Below are 18,771 nucleotides of genomic sequence, written 5' to 3' on the forward strand. Positions count from 1 at the left end.
CGACGACATCCTGATCTTTTCGGAGACGGAAGAGGCCCACGAGAGGGACGTAAAGGAAGTCCTGCGAAGACTACGGGAGAACAGGCTCTACGCCAAGTTAGAGAAGTGCCAGTTTGATGTGACGGAGGTGGATTTCCTGGGCTACAAGCTGTCCGACAAGGGGCTCGCCATGGACAGCGTCAAGGTCCGCGCGGTGTTGGACTGGAAGAGCCCACGCAATCGGAAGGAAGTCCAGAGATTCGTCGGCTTCGCCAACTTCTACCGCAAATTCATCAGAGGTTTTGCAAAGGAGACAGCAGCGATCACGGACACTCTGAGTTCCAAGAAGAAGAGGTTCGTGTGGACGGAACAGGCGGAGCGCTCTTTTCGGAAGCTTAAAAGCCTTTTCGCCTCCGAGGAGCAACTGCTGCACGTGAATCCAGGCAGGCCCATGTGAGTGGAGACCGACGCGTCAGACAGGGCGGTTGGAGCTGTACTCCTGCAAGAAGATCCACATGGAAACTGGAGACCCGGTGCCTTTTACTCCCGAAAGCTCAGCAAGGCGGAGCAAAACTACACCATATGGGACAGGGAGCTGTTAGCCATTCACGCAGCTTTCAAAGCGTGGCGACACTTCCTCATAGGAGCCAAGCACACAGTACAGGTCCGCACGGATCACAAGAACCTAGAGTATTGGCGCACGGCGAAGCTCCAAAGCCAGAGACACATGCGCTGGGCGGAATTCTTCGCGGATTTCGACTTTCGGATAGAGTACATCCCAGGAGATTCCAACGTTATAGCCGATGCACTATCCAGGAAACCGCAATATCTCGATGAAGCGGCGCCAGTAGCAGCCAAGCACATTTTCGCACCGCAGGCGTGGTCGTGCGCTGCCATCGCAGTAGATCTGGACGCGGTGCGACGCGCGTTGCAAGTGGATCAGTTCGCACAGTCCAAAATGGAGGAGTTGCGCAGAGGTGTGCAGAGTGGAGAAGAGTTCCAACTGCGCGACGGACTGCTAACTCGCAAAGGTGCCCTCTACGTGCCAAGCGACGAGCTTCGCGCAAAGGTTCTGCAGCAGTTGCACGACGCCCCCAGTGCTGGCCACTTCGGTAAGGAGAAGACAATAGAACTGGTGGCAAGGGACTTTTGGTGGCCCCGGATGCGCGGAGAGGTAGCGGATTACGTCGCCAGGTGTGACACTTGTCAGAGGTTCAAGCCAGTACACCAGAAGCCAGCGGGGCTGTTGGAACCGCTGGAAACGCCGCAGCAACCGTGGGAGAGGGTAGCCCTGGACTTCGTTACTGACCTGCCCAGCTCCAGAGGGAAGACAGCGGTACTGGTGGTTGTGGACCTGTTCACCAAGATGGCGCACTTCATTCCGTGCGCAAAGGTGGCGACGGCGGAGCAGACTGCCAAACTCTTCATTGATCACGTGTTCAAGGTGCATGGGCTGCCGCAGTCCATCCTGTCCGACAGGGGGCGCCAGTTTGTTTCCAATTTTTGGCAGAAGCTTTTAGGTATCCTGAACGTCAAGATCAACCTTACGTCGGCGAGACACCCACAGACCAACGGCCAAGCTGAGAGGGTCAACGCGATCATGCAGCAGTACCTGAGATGTTACGCCAATCAGCGACCCGCAGCTTGGGTGGACTACCTGCCGCTGGCAGAGTTTGCCTATAACAACACGAAGCACGCGTCCACGGGGGTGACGCCGTTCTTCGCGAACAACGGTCGGCATCCCAGAACCTTCCCGGGGTTCGGGGCACCGAGAGAGGGGGTGCCGCAAGAAGCCGACCAGTTTGCAGCGGAGCTGCAGGAGGTGCACGAAGAGTTGCGGAGACATTTGGAGCTGGCCAAGCAAGCATATAAGGTGCAGGCAGACAAAAACAGGAGAGCGGGGGAGGAGATCCAGGTGGGGGACTGGGTGTGGTTAGCCGCCCAAGCCATGCCAGCCAAGTCGTTGGCCAAGAAGAAGCTAGGGCACAGGCAGTTAGGGCCGTACCAGGTGGAGGCTAAGATCAACCCTGTAGCCTTTCGACTAGCCCTCCCCGAAGGTTCCAGAGTGCATCTGGTATTTCATAGGTCGGTGCTCACCCCCTACAAGGCACCGCACAGGTTTCAGGAGTCTGAAACAGTCCCGCAACTACACACTAAGTCACAGGAGAGGGAGAGGGCGCCTAGGGCCGAACCACTCAACGAGGTCACAGAAATCCTGGACTCGAGATGGGGGGAAGAGGGGGTAGAATACTTTCTAGCCACAGAGGGCACTCCAGCCAGTGCCAACGGTTGGGTGCCGGGCTACGCTTTAGACGAACCTCTTCTAAAAGACGAGTTCCATGCCCTTTTCCCGCATAGACCCATGCCAGCCGAGTACTTTGATGACTGGCTCTTTACGCCCACACTCTCAGGCAGTACTTTCCGGGGTTTTTCGTCAGCCGAGGAGAGAACGCCAGAATCTAGCCCGCCCAGGGGATCGTGCTCAGGGGTGGACACAGAAACCTCCTATTGGTGGGACGAGCAACCAGAGGAGGACTGGCGCAGGAAATGGCTGACGGGACCTTGGCCGGCAGCACCAGACGAGGTACCAATGGAAGAGGGAGAAGAGAACACTTTGGGTCAAGAACCCGAATTCGAACACTCATACACCGAACTGCAAGCAGAGGATATGGAGGTACACAACCTGTATCCTGCATCCACCTCCGAAGAGCTGCAGCTCCTACAACCTGCACCCGATGGGCGGGAGGGGGGAAGGGGGGGCTTCGAGGGGGGGATGGATGTCAGGGTTTCAGGGACAGAGAGCGAGGGGGAGGGGTCCCAGGGTGACGAGGAAGAGGACGACGATGACCCGAGGTTGTCAGTGAGTCCGTCAAGTGAATCCGAGGATTCCCAAAAGGGAGCCCCCCTGGTCAGGCCAAAGGGCAGTAGAGAGGGAAGCAGTCAGAAGCAGGGGAACGAAGAGGGAATCCCCAGTGGGGGTTGGAGATCGGGACCGGCCTCTCCGTCGGAACGGAGTGAAGGGGGTGGAGTTACCAGTGTGTCAGAAGGAGCAGAACAGGGAGCAGAGAGGGGAAGGAGTTCGGAGCAGAACGTCCTGCAGGAAGGGGAGGAGTGTAGTACCGAGAGTAGCGTAACGGTCGAAAGGAAGGTCAGAGGCAACGTACGCGCGCCAAGTTCAAATGTGGAGGCGGGCGGAAATGAGGAGAGCCCTGAGGAGGAGCCTGGTCCCAAAGCACGAAGGAGGGGGGAGCAGGCGTCAGAAGACTCAGCCTCGGGGGAGTCCCGAAGGGAGGGAGCACAGGGGGGCAGGAAGACCCTGCGGAAAAGGAAGGAGAGGAAAAGGTGGAGCAGTACAAGCCTCTTAAGCTGGTGCAGGGGCGGGACTGACTCAGAGGGGACTTCAAACATCTAAGGGTAACAGATGCTGAGCCACGGAGCTTGGATGTAACGACAACAATGTTCTTCAATAAAACCTTTTGTATATAACTTGGACTGGATTTTGGTCTCTTGTGAGCTGGGACCTCGGGTGGCTCTGACACTACCTAACAATGTTTCTACCTACCAAAGTCAGCAGACAATTAAAATTCTCATGTTCAATTTATTGCATCGTAAGTCTTCAAGTCTATTCCCTTTCTTTCCTTTGATACACAGCCTAGAGTCTATATCGTCATCTCACAGCCCAATATCACCACCCTCAATATTGTGCCTTAGGCCAATGAAAACCTATGCATAAATCGCCAACATTTATCCAACACATTGAATATTTGAAGGCTTTGCATATTCCCAAGATGATATGTATAAATACTCAGCATGGGTAACCTAATGAAAAAAATGTGATATTAGAAACCATAAGTAATAGGATGCTATTTAGCTAGATAAATACCATAAAATCTTAACTTAGTCTAATTAAATCTCAATTCTCCTGAAAATATCTGCAATGGAAAAGAAAATGTGGCTTGCAAGGCTTCAGGTTTTGTTCAAAATGCACCGCTGAAATCTCTGAGAAGCTGTCATGAGCAGCAGTAGTCTGTTAGTACAAGGAGCCAAGGAGCCAAAAGGGAAATTTCATTTCCCCCAGACCTTTGCTATCAGGATACTGCCATGACAGCAGCATCAATCAATTTGAAACATCAAATATAGGCCATTCTACAACAGCTACTTTTTACCCATCCTAGCCAGGAGTGGCAACTTGAATAAAATATTGGGGGGGAGGCAGGTAGGCCCCACCCTGCATAATTAATCACATGAAGCAGTGCACGCACACCATCTGAATGAGAATGTCTATCAAGTTTGGGGGCAGTCCCCTCAAATATTTTATGTGGGGGAGAGATGCCTCAGCCTCCAGGAGTTGGCTCCTAAGATCCTAACCCACCACGTAAAGTTAAGTGACGGGACAACTGCAACCAGAGTCCAGACTAATTTCTCAGTAATGAAAATGCAGTCCTAATACTTCTACATGAAATAATGATTTGTTTTTATTAAATCCTGAGCCTTCAATTAAATGCTGGTGCATTCTGCAGGTGAGCTTTCAAAGCCTCTTTCTAAAACCTTTAAAAAGTCCCTTTAAAAGCAGTACTAGTTTTACAAGCTCAAGAAATGTCAAAAATATGATTCTTAATTCTTTTGTAAAATTTGTTTTGCAAAATTCTCAATTCAGCTGTAATCTACATTTCACATAGCATTTTCATTATTGCTGGAACGGAGAAGTCACTATGAACCATGTATGAGTCTTGTTTTCTCTAGGGACATATATAATGACTTCAAAATTAAAAAGTTTCTTACAGTCTGTACATAGCTTTCTTTCACTGCAAATAAATCAGTCATCCACTATTTTACTCTTCATTAATAGACTCTCTATTTTTCTATGATCACAGTGACATCATATATTTTAACATCTGTTTACAATAAAAGCAGACCCTTTAAGCCAATCTTACCAAGAAACACTTCTGAAACAATGTCTGACTCAATTCTGCAATCAAGGCTATTCATTTAAAAAATAATATTCATGCATACTCTTCTGTAAACAAAGATGACAATAATGACAAATTGTTGACCATCCCATCACAAGCCTGTTCACACATCAGCACTGCTAAATTATCATCTTCAGTACGAGCTATTACTATAAAAGAGGAAAAAGCAAAGCCATTTCAGGGAAAAACTATGCACTACCATCAAATCCCAATGGCGATAAATTCCTAGTCAAAGAACCACTGAGCCTTGGGTGCTGATTGGAAGGTCAGCGGTTCAAATCTCTGTGACAGGGTGAGCTCCCTTTGCTCGGTCCCTGCTCCTGCCAACCTAGCAGTTTGAAAGCACATCAAAGTGCAAGTAGATAAATAGCGGGAAGGTAAACGGTGTATCTGTGCACTGCTCTGGTTGTGCCAGAAGCAGCTAGTCATGCTGGCCACATGACCCGGAAGCTGTACGCCGGCTCCCTCGGCCAATAGAGCGAGATGAGCGCCGCAACCCCAGAGTCGTTTGTGACTGGACTTAACTGTCAGGGGTCCTTTACCTTTTTACCATCAAATCCCAATGGCGATAAATTTGTAGTCAAAGACCACTGATGGTCAAAAATGGAAATCCAACACTTTTGGATAGCAGTCCTACAAAATGTATGTAACATAACTAAACAGATATTGGAACCCACACCAGAATTGGCCCTATTAAATATCTTCCAAGACAATAATGCTCACTTGCACCATAAAGAGCTTATAACCCACCTACTATCAGAGGCCAGAAACATCATAGTTAGACCCTGGAGAGACTTGTCTGTAGTAAGCATGGACCATTGGTACCAAATTGTATGGAATACGGTCTTATTAGAAAAGTTAACTGAAAAACTAAAACTGACATGAGGACAAAAGAAAGAGGACACCTTCACCCCGGCATGGCTCCCTTTTATTACACACACAGCTCAAACTGACAATGATAGCAGGGATCTACTACCAGCATTCAGATCAATACGGCTAACTTGACCCAATATTCCATACCCCCTTTCCGCAAACACAAACAAATCTCACTATGGTTATTCAAAGGCAATCAAAGGCAAACAAGCATACTCTGCCCCCCCCCCCAATTTTCTCTCATCACCAATATAAACCAACAAATATACAGAAAGAGAACCTACACAATTGACACCGACATGAAAACCCCACATATATACCAAGTTGAGAAAACAAGATAGTGTGTAAGTTTACCACTCACCCTCTACCCTCTTCCCCTACCTATGGAATCTTATTGTCTTACATTGAACGTGACCAAAATACTTTATAATCTGATAAAAAAAGAGAGAGAGATTGCATGTTCTTTATAGCTAATGAAAATCTTTAACACATACATTTGATTCTGAATGCAAAAGGGGAGGTTTTCTTACCTTAGCAAACTGTGCATTTACCCATTTTGTGAATGTTTTCTTTTGAACATCTTCCCTTTCATCTGTAAAAAAAGAAAATACAGTTCTGTTAACATTGCTGACTAAAGGGTTAGCTTGTCTTTGGCTAGTGACAAATGTTATTTATGATAAACAGGGCACAAGGACACAAATTGTTTTATAGTCTAATTCAAAAGTGTGGGATAGTTAATATAGTTATTATCTAATGCAATGGACAAAACAATTGTGTTGCAGATAAACCATTTCATCAGTTTGAAAGCAGCAGGCTTTCCAGTGCAGGCTTAGTCTTGCCACAGAAACAACAGCATGTTTTTGTTTCATTTTAGGTGGTGTGTGTCTTCTGAGTGCTTGAAAGGTCGAGTGCACATATATCTCCCACTCTCTGCAAAAACCCAGGCTTAGCTAATAAAAATAAAACCGCCTCCTAACCTCTTGGTGAGGGCGGGCATAGAGAAGGGCTCAGAGGACAAGTACAGAGTCCAGGTGAGTTCATATTGGGAGAGGCAGTCCTTAAGGGCAGGATTTCTACATGTTGCGTGCTGAGGTCCCCAAAACACCCCTACCCCAATAACTCACACATCACACATAATTTTTGTTTAAGGTTTTTGGCATAATTTTGGCCACAACTTTATTAAAATACAAATTGTGAGTGGTTGCTTAGCCATTGGTTATGACTAGCTGTCCCCCCCCCCCGGCCTTGGGGGACAGCACTGACTCCCGGATTCCAGCGAGAGCCAGTGTGGAGGAACAAGATCAGGGATAACTGGAGCTGCGACACAGACCCTCAGCTTCTCCCCGCATGCTCCCAGGAGCTTACGCGGCCCACACCCGATTCCAGGGGTTTGGACGAGAGGATGGTAAGCCCCTGAATTCCTTTAACAGAATTCCCGTGCAGCAGCAGCATTGGAGGGGCAGACACAGCCAATCCATACCCCTCCACCAACCAATTTAACCAATGCCTAACCGCCAACCTTACAAGTTGTGACGATTTGCTACGCAGTAGGCAAAAACCAATTGGCACACACTAATCAGCCAAAAGGAAAAATTCCTACCAGGCCCCCGCACCAATGCGGACGACCCCATGACAGGCATAGCAAGCTCAAAGCCCAAGCCCAATCAAGGGAGGGCGGGCAGGTGATCTGGTGCCCACAGCGAAAGAGAAAGGAACATGCTGTGAGCCTTGTTTAAATAACCTCTGTTCCCACCCCTAAATTGGCAACATCAAATTTACCCCAGTAACACCAACCACCAATCTGATCCAAGCCCCTTTAATCTATCCTGCCTGGCAACCATGGGGTGCTTTGCCCAGCCCCATCCGCAACATGTGCTCTCCTTTAATGAGAACACGCTTTGCTGGACACGCTTTGCTAGACACGCTTTGCTGGACAAGAATTCCCATAATGCCCATGTTGGCTGGGGTGGATGTAGAAATTCTTTTTGACATTTGTGTTGCTTTCATAGAAAATCAAACAGGGATATTAAATAATACAAGTGGAACGTGCAACAAAATGTTGCAATGCAGGGTGCTTCCTGCTTGGGATTCCAGTTGCTGTTCTACCTCATCTCTTGGCGGTTTTCCGTTTTCAACATACAGCCCAGTGTTCCAGACACACTAAACATATTAGATTGTCATTGGGCTATTTGAGTGGCACCCCTAAACTTTACGTATTTCTGCAAATATCCAAAGCACAAATCTGTTGATATCTCTCTCCTCTGTATGTGTGGCACCATTTCACTTATATAAAGATATGGCAGACAACAAAGATTACTAATAACATATGATTTGTATCTCATACTCTAAGACAACAGTACCCTTTTGTCTAATTGAGCATTTCTTTGGATCTCTGTAAAATGGCTGGCTTAAAATGTCAACAGAGGTTTTTCTTTTCTTATTTCAGCAATTCAAGCTATTCAGTTTTAGACTACAATCAAGACAATCTTTTTAAAACCTCTTGGAGTTTTTAAAAATTAAACATTACATCAAAAAACAGCATTTTTGCAGGTCACAGTTCACAGAGAATTTTCTTTAGGAGAGAAATGATAGCATCAAACTAATGGAAGCAATCACAGAGGAAAGGGACGATTCCGAGAGTTAATCAGGGGATGCAGAGTAACAGATGCACAAGTGGCCAAAGATAAGGATGCTTAGTAATATGCAATCAGCCTTCAGTAGATCAAAAATTAATGATGAGTGGTTACCAAAAATTTCCACAGATACGTGATATTTCACATTTGCGACCTTCAACTTCATTGTGAAATCTTTGTATTTTCCACACTTTTGGAAAATACTCCAGGATTCTCTCTTGAATAGACTAGTGTGAGTCTTTCATTGAACTTGAAGGGAAACCAAACAGCTTACAGGTCACTCTAAAAATGAAGCAAGAAAGCTTTGAAACCTACTATGATGGATTGAACTATGATCAGGCGCACCAACTCTATTTGGCTGTGGCCCCCGCAATGTCCGCTCAGGCCCCACAATCTTGAGGGGGCAGAGAAGGCCTAGCACTATGTTACCCCATGCTGTGCAGAGTTGAGAGACACAAACGGACCAGTGTGGCCTGCTGTGTGAATATCACAGCGGGAGGAGGCCTGACCAGCCTCTCCTGATGCAACAGTTGTCACACACACAACGCATGCCAATGCGCAACACACTTGACATCATGCGCGCGCAAACAATGCTTGCACGATGTCATCCCCCCAAAAATGTCAGGTGCAACACAGTGCCTGCGACTATGATGAAGCAACAGGGAATATGATGGTCTCATTCTCCTTCTATCTTAGCTAGTCTTTTTTTAAAAAAATGTAATTTTATTAAAGATTTTATTGGTTTACAAAAGTATGTGCAATGTCTCTTTTTTCAAGTAATATTTTTACAGATCAGTTTTGTTGAGACATTAGGAAGAAAAGGGGGAAAGAGGTGGAAGAGGGAAAGGTGAGTGGAGGTAGGATCGGGTGGCAAAGTTTCTATTTTATTTAATACATGTGGGGTTTTGTGTCAGCGTTGCTTGTGCAGGTTCTCTGCTATTCACTTGTGTTCCTTTGGTGGTGAGAGAGGTTGGGGTTGGCCTAGGGTATGGTTGTTTGTTTGTGATTGGCTGTGGTGATCTTTGTTTTCATGTGTGAGTGGGGTGGGTGGGTGTTTTGGATCAGGTTAGCCATATTGATTTGTATGCTGTTGGTGGATTTTTGCCATTGTCTTGTTGGGCTGTGTGTGTGATAAAGGAGAGCCATACCGTGGTGAAGTTAGCTAGTCATGTTATGTCATATAAGTGTCAAACAAACCTATCATGAAATTCCTTATTTTGATGGATTTATTTTCAATGCAGTGCTCGTGGCCCTCCAGATTTAGGTGATTACTGAGACTCTGTATTAGATCTAGGGGCATCACAGTCCTATGATATTAAAGAAATGAGTAAAGGTAAAGGGACCCCTGACCATTAGGTCCAGTCGTGGCCGACTCTGGGGTTGCGGCGCTCATTTCGCTTTATTGGCCGAGGAAGCAGGTGTAAGCTTCCGGGTCATGTGGCCAGCATGACTAAGCCGCTTCTGGCAAACCAGAACAGTGCACGGAAACACCGTTTACCTTCCCACCGGAGCGGTAACTATTTATCTACTTGCACTTTGGCGTGCTTTCGAACTGCTAGGTTGGCAGGAGGAAGAAATGAGTAGCTTTCTGTAATATGCATGGCTAACAGAGTGACTCCTCTCCAAGTTTTACCCCAACCCTCAGAACAGACTAAGGCAGCATGTTGAGCAGGGTGGGGAGACAAAAGAGGAGAAATTCTTCTGCAGACTGATTTGCCCTTAACACTACTTTGAATAGAACCCAAAGCACTACAATAGTCCAATCTTGACATTACCAGGGTATTGATATCTGTCTAGTGAAGGTCACAGCTGTTGCATCAACCTAAGCTGGCACTGTTCTCTGGAAAAAACTGAAGGGATCTTTTTAGTACAAAGAAGAACTTTAAAAGAAAACCAAAGTATATATCTTATATTCTTCTTTGGGTACTTAGTAACCTTTTACAGCTATCATGAACTTAATTTATGCTCATTATGCTGATTTTTGAGTGAATGAAGTTTCATGATGGGTACACTTAAGACTTCAATAATATGTAAAAACTCAAGATCTTTCATTCCCTTTTTGGAAGAGTTAAGCACACAAAGAAATGGCAGTTGAAACCTGAAGAAAATAAGACCTTATTTCATGCTACACTATCTTATTAGAAAAAGCTTGGCAACAGCACTAACAATGTCAGTGCCATGACAGTACCAATTGTTCCAGTACAGTTTCTTGGTGGAAAAGACTGCATTGCAATATTAGCTGTGCTGTTCACGTATTAGTCAAATTATTAAATAAAGTCAACAAAAAGGACATAGGTTATTCTGTCTAACATTTTTTCCACTGTCATCAAACTCAACAAAAGATGCATTTTCAAATGAAATATTATTTGCAATACTATATCCAAATTATGTTCTATCTTTAAAAAATCCCCTGTACTGAATATCTGCTACAAGAATATAAAAGAAGTCCTCAAAAGTACGTGAAGAGTGAAAGAAAATTCACAAGTCTATTGATTTTGCTAGCCTTGTCATGTCAAGTAATTGTACATGGAAAACCCATCTTGCAATTTCTTATTTTGATGGATTGATTTTTAATGCAGTGTTCATGGAACTCTCTGTTCAGGTGATTACTGAGGCTCTGTATTAGATCTAGTGCCATCTCAGTCCTTGGATTCACATATTAAAGACAGAAATGAGTAGCCTTCTTTTACACTGTGACTCCTCTCCAATTTTCCCCCAAACGCATTCTCTAAGTACAAATTAAATTTATAGTACAGCTAAACCTATTAGTTAAAATTACTTTAAAAGCATATTCTGTGTGTTTTATTTCCTGCTGCTTTTTAAAACATTTACTGTCACCCATCAGCTTACAGCCAGTGTAGTGTAGTACCTAGAGAATTGGACCAAAAAACCACAAGATCAGGGTTCAAATCCCCAATTGGACAGTCACTGCCCTTCAGCCTAATGTACAGGGTTCTTGCAGGGATTAAATGGGAAGGGGAAGAACTGTGTATGCCACTATGAGCTCCTTAGAGAAAAAGATAGGGTATAAAATGCCCTAAGTGCATAATGAACAATTAATAAAGTCACACACAATTTTAACACTACTCTGAGATTTACTATCAGGAAAACATGTCCAGGGTTACAAATTTAATTTCATAATGTAGAAAGACAACTGATAGGAGTTTATATAGCATCCTATGTAATATTTCAGCAAAATATTACATAAATTGCATTTTATCATGTCCTATAAGACATGTGGTTTCTTTCAATTACCACCCAATGTGAGTACCTGCAATTTGTTTATAAAAAATAAAAATAATATGTGAGAATCTAACAATAAAAATATTTCATTATACTTGGTAGCAATCTGAGCTAACTGATCAAGCTTCAGGTCTGGTTTGGGTGACAGAAACAGCTTCTGTCACCCTGCTGAATGATTACTCCACATTAAGTGGCAGGACCTTGCTGGTTCTCCTGGACCTCTCAGTGGTTTTAAATCACAACTCTACCTTTTTGTTTCCCTGTTCTGATTCCAGAGAGGCTGATGAAACCCTGAACAGATGAGGGCAAACAAACTGAAATAAAAACTAAGCAAGACAGAGGTATTGTTGGTTGGTCCAGAAAGGGATTTAGCGCTGATATGTTTCTGACGTTGGACAATGCCAAATGCAACCCCATCTGGAGAAGTATGGCCTTGTCATATTGATACATGTGCTTGCCATACCCAAATTAGTCTACTGTAATGCGTTCGAAGTGGAGTTGCCTTTGAAAATGGTTCAAAACCCAGTTAATTTTGGCTACCTAAGTCCTGATGGGGCTAACACAATCAGCATTGGTGGCATCATTTTTACACCAGCAACACTGGTTTGGGTCCAAGCTTTTGACTGGACCACCTGTGCTCATATATACCTGCCCAGACATTAAAATCAGCATCAGAGGTCCTCCTCAAGTGTTCACCTCCTAGGTCAAGTAAGATGGGTAGCCATGAGGAAATGGACTTTTGCTGTGGTGTCCCCACAGCTTTGGAATTCTCTCTCTTCTGAGGTATGTCCTATTAGTACACTGCAAGGATTTTGGAAGGCTTTGAAAACATACCACATAATATTAAGCTTCAAAGCGTGATATTGCTTTAGTGGCTTAATTATACTGTTTTCTTTTATTTTTACCCATTTGCAATAAATTGACAGCCTATTTACTGTGCACATATTGTGGGGGTTTAAAATGTTGTAAGGCACTTTGAATGGGCTTGGCCAGAAAAGCTTAAAAGTGCTGTTATGTTCAATAAAAATACATTCCAAAGTAAACCTGTTCCTGAATGTGGTGAGGAAACCTTCAGACTCACCCAGCTTCCACCCCAGATTCCCATTCACCAAATCAGAACCATCTTATGAAATGGCATCAAGGCCATCAATAAATGACAAATAAAATAAAGTGTCTATCTAGGGAATTTTGCTTTGGAATCTTTTCTCACATATCCCATAAAAGTCACTTAAGAGAAAAATTCCTAGGTTAAAATTACTCCTGAAGAAACTGGAAACTTGTAGTCTTTATCACTATGAAAAATGCCAAATTGCATGTATTACATTCAGAAGCTAGTAGAGTACAAAAGAGGCTTTTTGACTCTGTTGACAAAATGCAATGATCTCTGAAATGTGGGAATCCATTCAAAATTCCTTGAGCAAAGACCTTGTTCACTTAAAAATATATATGAAGTGGTAAATAATTTGATAGTGCAAAATCAATACTAAAAAAATAACAAAGCATTTGCATCAAGACAAGAAAAGTTATATTTGAACCTTAAAAAAAAAAAAATTAGAAGCCCCAAGTTCATAGAAAACTGGACACATGTCAATCTTGAGAAAATCCAATTATTGTGAATATACTAGTAGATAATGGAAGCCAGTGTTTTTCCAAATAACTTGGCTTTTTTTGTTCTTATCTAAAGTAATTAGCACATAGACAATTTTAGTTTGCTTGACTGACTCCCTATTTTCACTGTGTGTGACCCAATTAGTTTTTGCTACTTAATTTGAGCAGCCTCTATGACACGTATCAGTAGAAATGTTATCATTAATGAGGATATATTGCATGTAAACGGTAAAGAAACAAGGCATGTTTTTGCTTTGTACAATACAAAAATACCCCATTTCTCACATTCTAGCCTGGCAGGGGATGGTGCTCAGTCTGAATTCTGGACTCAACCTATGGCATATGAGAATTTCTTGTCAATGCAGGTGTCCTGTATTTATGTCAGTCCACCTTGCCATAAAACAGCTACACTATTTGATTGTGGATGTATGCCAATGCCTTGCTCTGTATCTGATCTTGAAAACTGCCAGCACATAGACACACTTCTATTTTGCCTTCAATTAGCCCCTGTGAAAACAGAAGTTTCTCTCCAGGGAGTACTACCTCCACTGATAAACTAATCAAGAGCTGTTTGTATCTTTTAAGGTGAGGGTCCTGAGCCATTCTTTGGCACATGGTGAAAACGTTTCAAGTGCCCAAAAAAGGCCATATATAGCTTGAACTTCGGATACCTATTCAATTTTGCACACAACCCACTCCTTTGCTCTCTAAAATTTAAAATATTGTTTGAAATACAGTGGAACCACGGTTTTCGAATGCAATCCATTCCGGAAATCCGTTTGACTTCTGGAACATTCAAAAACCGAGGATCAAAGGGCTGTCAGCAAGTTCAATGTAAAAAGAGAGAGAAACGTGCCTCAGAAGCCATTCGACTTCTGAGGTGCGTTAAAAAATGGAGGCATTCACTTCCAGGTTTTCGGCAGCAGAGACATGCGAAAACTGAGGTTTGACTGTACCAACCATTTGTTTTAGAATTTCATCTCTCTATTCATTGCCAGCTTCTTCTAGGGTTTCAGAATCAAGGTGAACACTGCCACACAAGCACCCCTCTTCAATTGCTTCAGATAGCCTTAATCAGCACTATTTTTTCTAGAAAAAGAGGTGTCTGAACTCACCATGAACGCTTCCCTCAGTCTCTTAATGGCGTTTCTGCTGAACAAAAGTCCTGGCCTTAATGAAAATATCCCTTCTCCTACCTTATCTCCCTGCATCTTTTATCCTTGGCCAAAGCAACCATTGAAAAGCAAAGCGCCTAGGTGGAGGGGCTGAATTAACATACTTTTGAAATAACAATCAGAAATAACAATCTCATTTTGTCACCCCATCACAATCTGAACGTACAGCAAACCCCTCATTAAAAACATGTAGAAAGAAAAGCTATATTAGTTTTCATTTTCAACACCCCTTCAAAGCTCTCACAGTCAACTTAACACAGGCTTGCATTAAACTTGCATTCATTCTCAGGGGAAAGTCAGAGTGAAAATCAAATTGAGCTTTTCTTTAAGTTTCAGCAAGATGCCTTTGAGCATTTCTCAAAGCATATAAAAATAAAAATAAAATATATTCCACAGGGCAGCAAGGACTCGAAACTAAATATAACCCTGTAACATACATAAAATAATGCTGATTTACAAAGAGCAGCAATCAATGAATACAGCCTTAGAACTAAACTGAAGGCCACAGCCTGACTCTAAACCATGTAACATACATAGGAAGGTAATTCTGTCACTCATTTGACAGTACATCTCCCGAATGCTTTGCCTCCCGGCCTCCAGTTTGCGCCTTCTGTTTTTTGTTTTTAAACATTTATTAACCACTTATACATTCACTCTTGCATTTTCAACTGGCTTCCTCTCTTCATTCTTTTTAGTCTGTGAGGTCTGCTTTTTATAAATAAAATAAAATAAAATAAAATAATAAATATTAGTCATCTCAGACACCATAGTTTTGAACAAGAATCACCTCCACTGATTCAATTTATTTGCAAATAAAAGCTAGGTAACATAACTCATATAACAAAACTACTGCAAAGTAGGGCTGGGCGGTATCACCAGTTAAACATTGCGGTATACTTAAATATCACAATGTCTAAAATAAGGATGAAGCTATTGAAAGCCACTGGCTGGCTTCATGGTTTCCCCCACATTGTGATTTTGAATTAGGCAAGGTTATATTAGTACTCCCACAGGGAAGTCTCATTCCCCATCCCACCCTCCAGCATCCAAAAAACCTTTCATAGTTTCACATACATAACTTGCCAGTGCACCTTCATTTTCATTGTGATATGGGCTATAGTTGGACCATTTCTCTATGGACAATGACACTTGGTGTACATTAACAGAGACATATCTGGAGAGTAAAATGTTCCATATATCATATAAATGGGTAGTGTAAGTTGTCATAAAAATGAATGTGTTTCCTTTGCAAATTCACACACAAATAACGATTTTATATTCATTTATAAGTTATTAGGTGTGACACAACAGTGATAGGATACCATCAGAGCAGAAGATGAATAGGCATAGAATAAAAATTCAGACCTATTATATGAAATTGAAACATTGGGGAAATTAGCAAGCAGCTTGATATTCTTTACATTCTTATATTTATTACAAAAATAGTTGGTCTTAAGTAATTTACACTGACAAAAATTGAAACAGGTCAAATGTAGCAAATTGCTTAAGAGTTCCTTTATTCTTTAAAAAATGAGGGAACTGAAATAGTAACCAAATGTAAAGTCCCAAAGCAACACTTTCTCTTTCCTATTTTATCATGGATTACCTCAGATTGCACGCCCCCCTCCTTTTACTGTGCCACTGAAATTTCTTCACAGATTCCATTTTGAAAGACCCAATTTCATCTCATAACAGCTACCTGAGGGCTCATTCACGGAGAAAAGGTGAATCATTTACAGTACCATCTCTTGAAACTACAGTCAGTAATATTTGGGTCATTCTTCAAAGTTCTCATCTACCTGTTCTATGAAATGTTAAATCATTTCCAATTCAAGGCTAACTTGCATGTCCTGTGCATAGCTAAATCATGTCTCCTTTGCTTTAAATTAGATAAAATTTGTACACTGGAAGATACAATAGAAATTAACAAGGGACTGGTTGTTATCATCATTCAATCAGCTTCTTTGATGCTGCCGAAACCTTCACCATTAACTCTTTCACAAGCCTCTGTGGAACTATTTGAAACAATGAAAAATAATGGAGGAATTGGACAGCTTGATATATCTTGAAGGAATACCGAACAACCAATGAGGTGTTTTTCATTACTTTTCCTTTTATTTTTATTTCTAGAAAAAAGCAACCGTCTGTGAGGGTGGAGAAATAATGTATTAGGACTCATCCTTTGTTGTAATTTTCAATACTAGCCCTTGTATTTTATTCACAAGGTACCTTATAAAATAAAATAAACAATACTGGAATAATCAATGAAACTTCATCAGATCATCAACAACACAGATAATCAGCGATAAAAATAAACAAAAAGCTTGGCACAATAAAAAGACAATTAAAATCTGTTTTAAAATCACTGGGCAAGGGGAAGCAGCATTCATGGACGGGAATTCCAAAGATGTGAAGTCACCACTAAAAAAAACCTGTCTCAGGCATATATGATCCTACCCAGGGCCCAAATTTGCCTTGGTATCTACTTTTCAGATACCAAGGTGATGATAACGTTGGCAAGAGCCAGAAAATAAATTAGGAGAGGAAGCAGCAGGCAGTCGTTAACTGTTAGGTGAGTACTCAGATGTAGGATGGGGTGGTGGGGGAAGCAGCCTGGGAAGAATAGCTTAATCCATTAAGAATAGCTTAATTGAGGATCCTGCTGAAATTCAAGGGGTCTGCCATCAACCCCTCTCGGGATCCTGGCCCAGCTGTTGCTCTTGTTGTCGTTGCCTATTCACCTGCCCTATTTGAACAGGAGCAAATAGAGGTTCTCTCTCCACTTGCCTCGTGCTGTCCTTCTGGGCAGCTGTACAGATTGGGCCCAAAAGGGAGAAGTCAAGCGAATGTACCATGGAGACTGTGGTAAGGAGGAGGTAGGACCAGGCATCCTCAAAACCTGGAGCCAGCAATGTCTTGACCAGACCCTGGGATAGAATATTAAGAGGCTTGCTTCTTGCCAGGTTCTTTTGGAGCAGAAGTGTAATTTCTATAACTTCGGACTTTTGCAACTTTGTATAACACAGTATTGTACAAATAATTGTTGCATTTCTGTAGTTTCTTGATACGGTGGTACCTCGGTTTTCGAACAGCTTAGTTCAAGAACAAGTTGGAACCCGAACGCTGCAAAACCGGAAGTGTTCCAGTTTTCGAACATTTTTTGGAAGCTGAAGGTGCTCCGTTTTGAGTCCCTCTGTGTTTCCTGTTGTGCTGCTAATTTGCGTCCCACTGTATTTCCTGTCACACTGCTAATTTGCGTCCCCTCCCATGTAATTCAAGCCTTCCGTTTCCGATTGCAGTATTCTGAGGTGATATTTGGAGCTTATATTTGGTGCTTTTGTTTTTGCTATTTATTTTGCATTTTTTTGTTTTGAGGCTTTTTCAGTTAATTTTTTTTGTGACTGTGTGGATCCCAGTTCAGCTACTGTTTGATGGATTGTGTGACTGCGGAAATGGATAAAAGCCCCCCCATCCAAGTAATGACTATCATCAGTGCAGGTAAGAAAAAAATTAATTTTAATTTTTATCATCTACAATACTGTTTTATTTATTTTATAGTACAGTATATTGATTATTGCTTTCATTTTATGGATCAGTGGTCTCGTTAGATAGTAAAATTCATGTTAAATTGTTGTTTTAGGGGTTGTTTTTAAAAGTCTGGAACGGATTAATCTGTTTTGCATTACTTTCTATGGGAAAGTGCGCCTTGGTTTTGAAATGCTTTGGTTTTGGAACAGACTTCCGGAACGGATTAAGTTTGAGAACCAAGGTACCATTGTATATCAGTTGGTGTATCCATTGCCAGAATAGATGAACCTCTTTTATGATCAATTAACCTGAGAGCTAAGTGCCTTAGGACAGGGGTACCACGCAGAGCCCTGGAAGTCCTTAGCAGACAATTAGAACAATGTTCCTTTGATGGAAAGTAGCTAATGATGATGTTCCCTAAGCACATAGGTAAAGGTAAAGGTACCCCTGCCCGTATGGGCCAGACTCTGGGGTTGTGCGCCCATCTCACTCAAGAGGCCAGGGGCCAGCGCTGTCCGAAGACACTTCCAGGTCACGTGGCCAGCGTGACATCGCTGCTCTGGCGTGCCAGAGCTGCACACGGAAACGCCGTTTACCTTCCCGCTAGAAAGCGGTCCCTATTTATCTACTTGCACCCGAGGGTGCTTTCGAACTGCTAGGTTGGCAGGCGCTGGGACCGAACAACGGGAGCGCACCCCGCCGCGGGGATTCGAACCGCCGACCTTTCGATCGGCAAGCCCTAGGCGCTGAGGCTTTTACCCA

The 18,771-nt window shown here is 43.1% G+C and overlaps 1 protein-coding gene and 1 long non-coding RNA gene across 21 annotated transcripts in view; one reads left to right on the forward strand and one right to left on the reverse strand.

Moving 5' to 3' along the window:
* The window catches only part of DMD (dystrophin), a 991,104-nt gene that overhangs the window by 765,441 nt on the left and 206,892 nt on the right, over positions 1-18,771 (reverse strand). For all 20 annotated transcript variants that reach the window (XM_083734089.1, XM_083734109.1, XM_083734093.1 and 17 more), the window contains exon 2: positions 6,353-6,414. In XM_083734089.1, coding sequence (XP_083590215.1) covers positions 6,353-6,414 — 62 coding nt within the window. The remainder of the gene's footprint in view (positions 1-6,352; positions 6,415-18,771) is intronic.
* Positions 1-18,771, forward strand: part of LOC310842606 — a 438,867-nt gene that overhangs the window by 411,840 nt on the left and 8,256 nt on the right. The gene's annotated exons all lie outside the window — the stretch shown is intronic.

The sequence above is a fragment of the Podarcis gaigeae genome, assembly GCF_964106915.1.
Source record: "Podarcis gaigeae genome assembly, chromosome: 4".
Lineage (NCBI taxonomy): Eukaryota > Metazoa > Chordata > Lepidosauria > Squamata > Lacertidae > Podarcis > Podarcis gaigeae.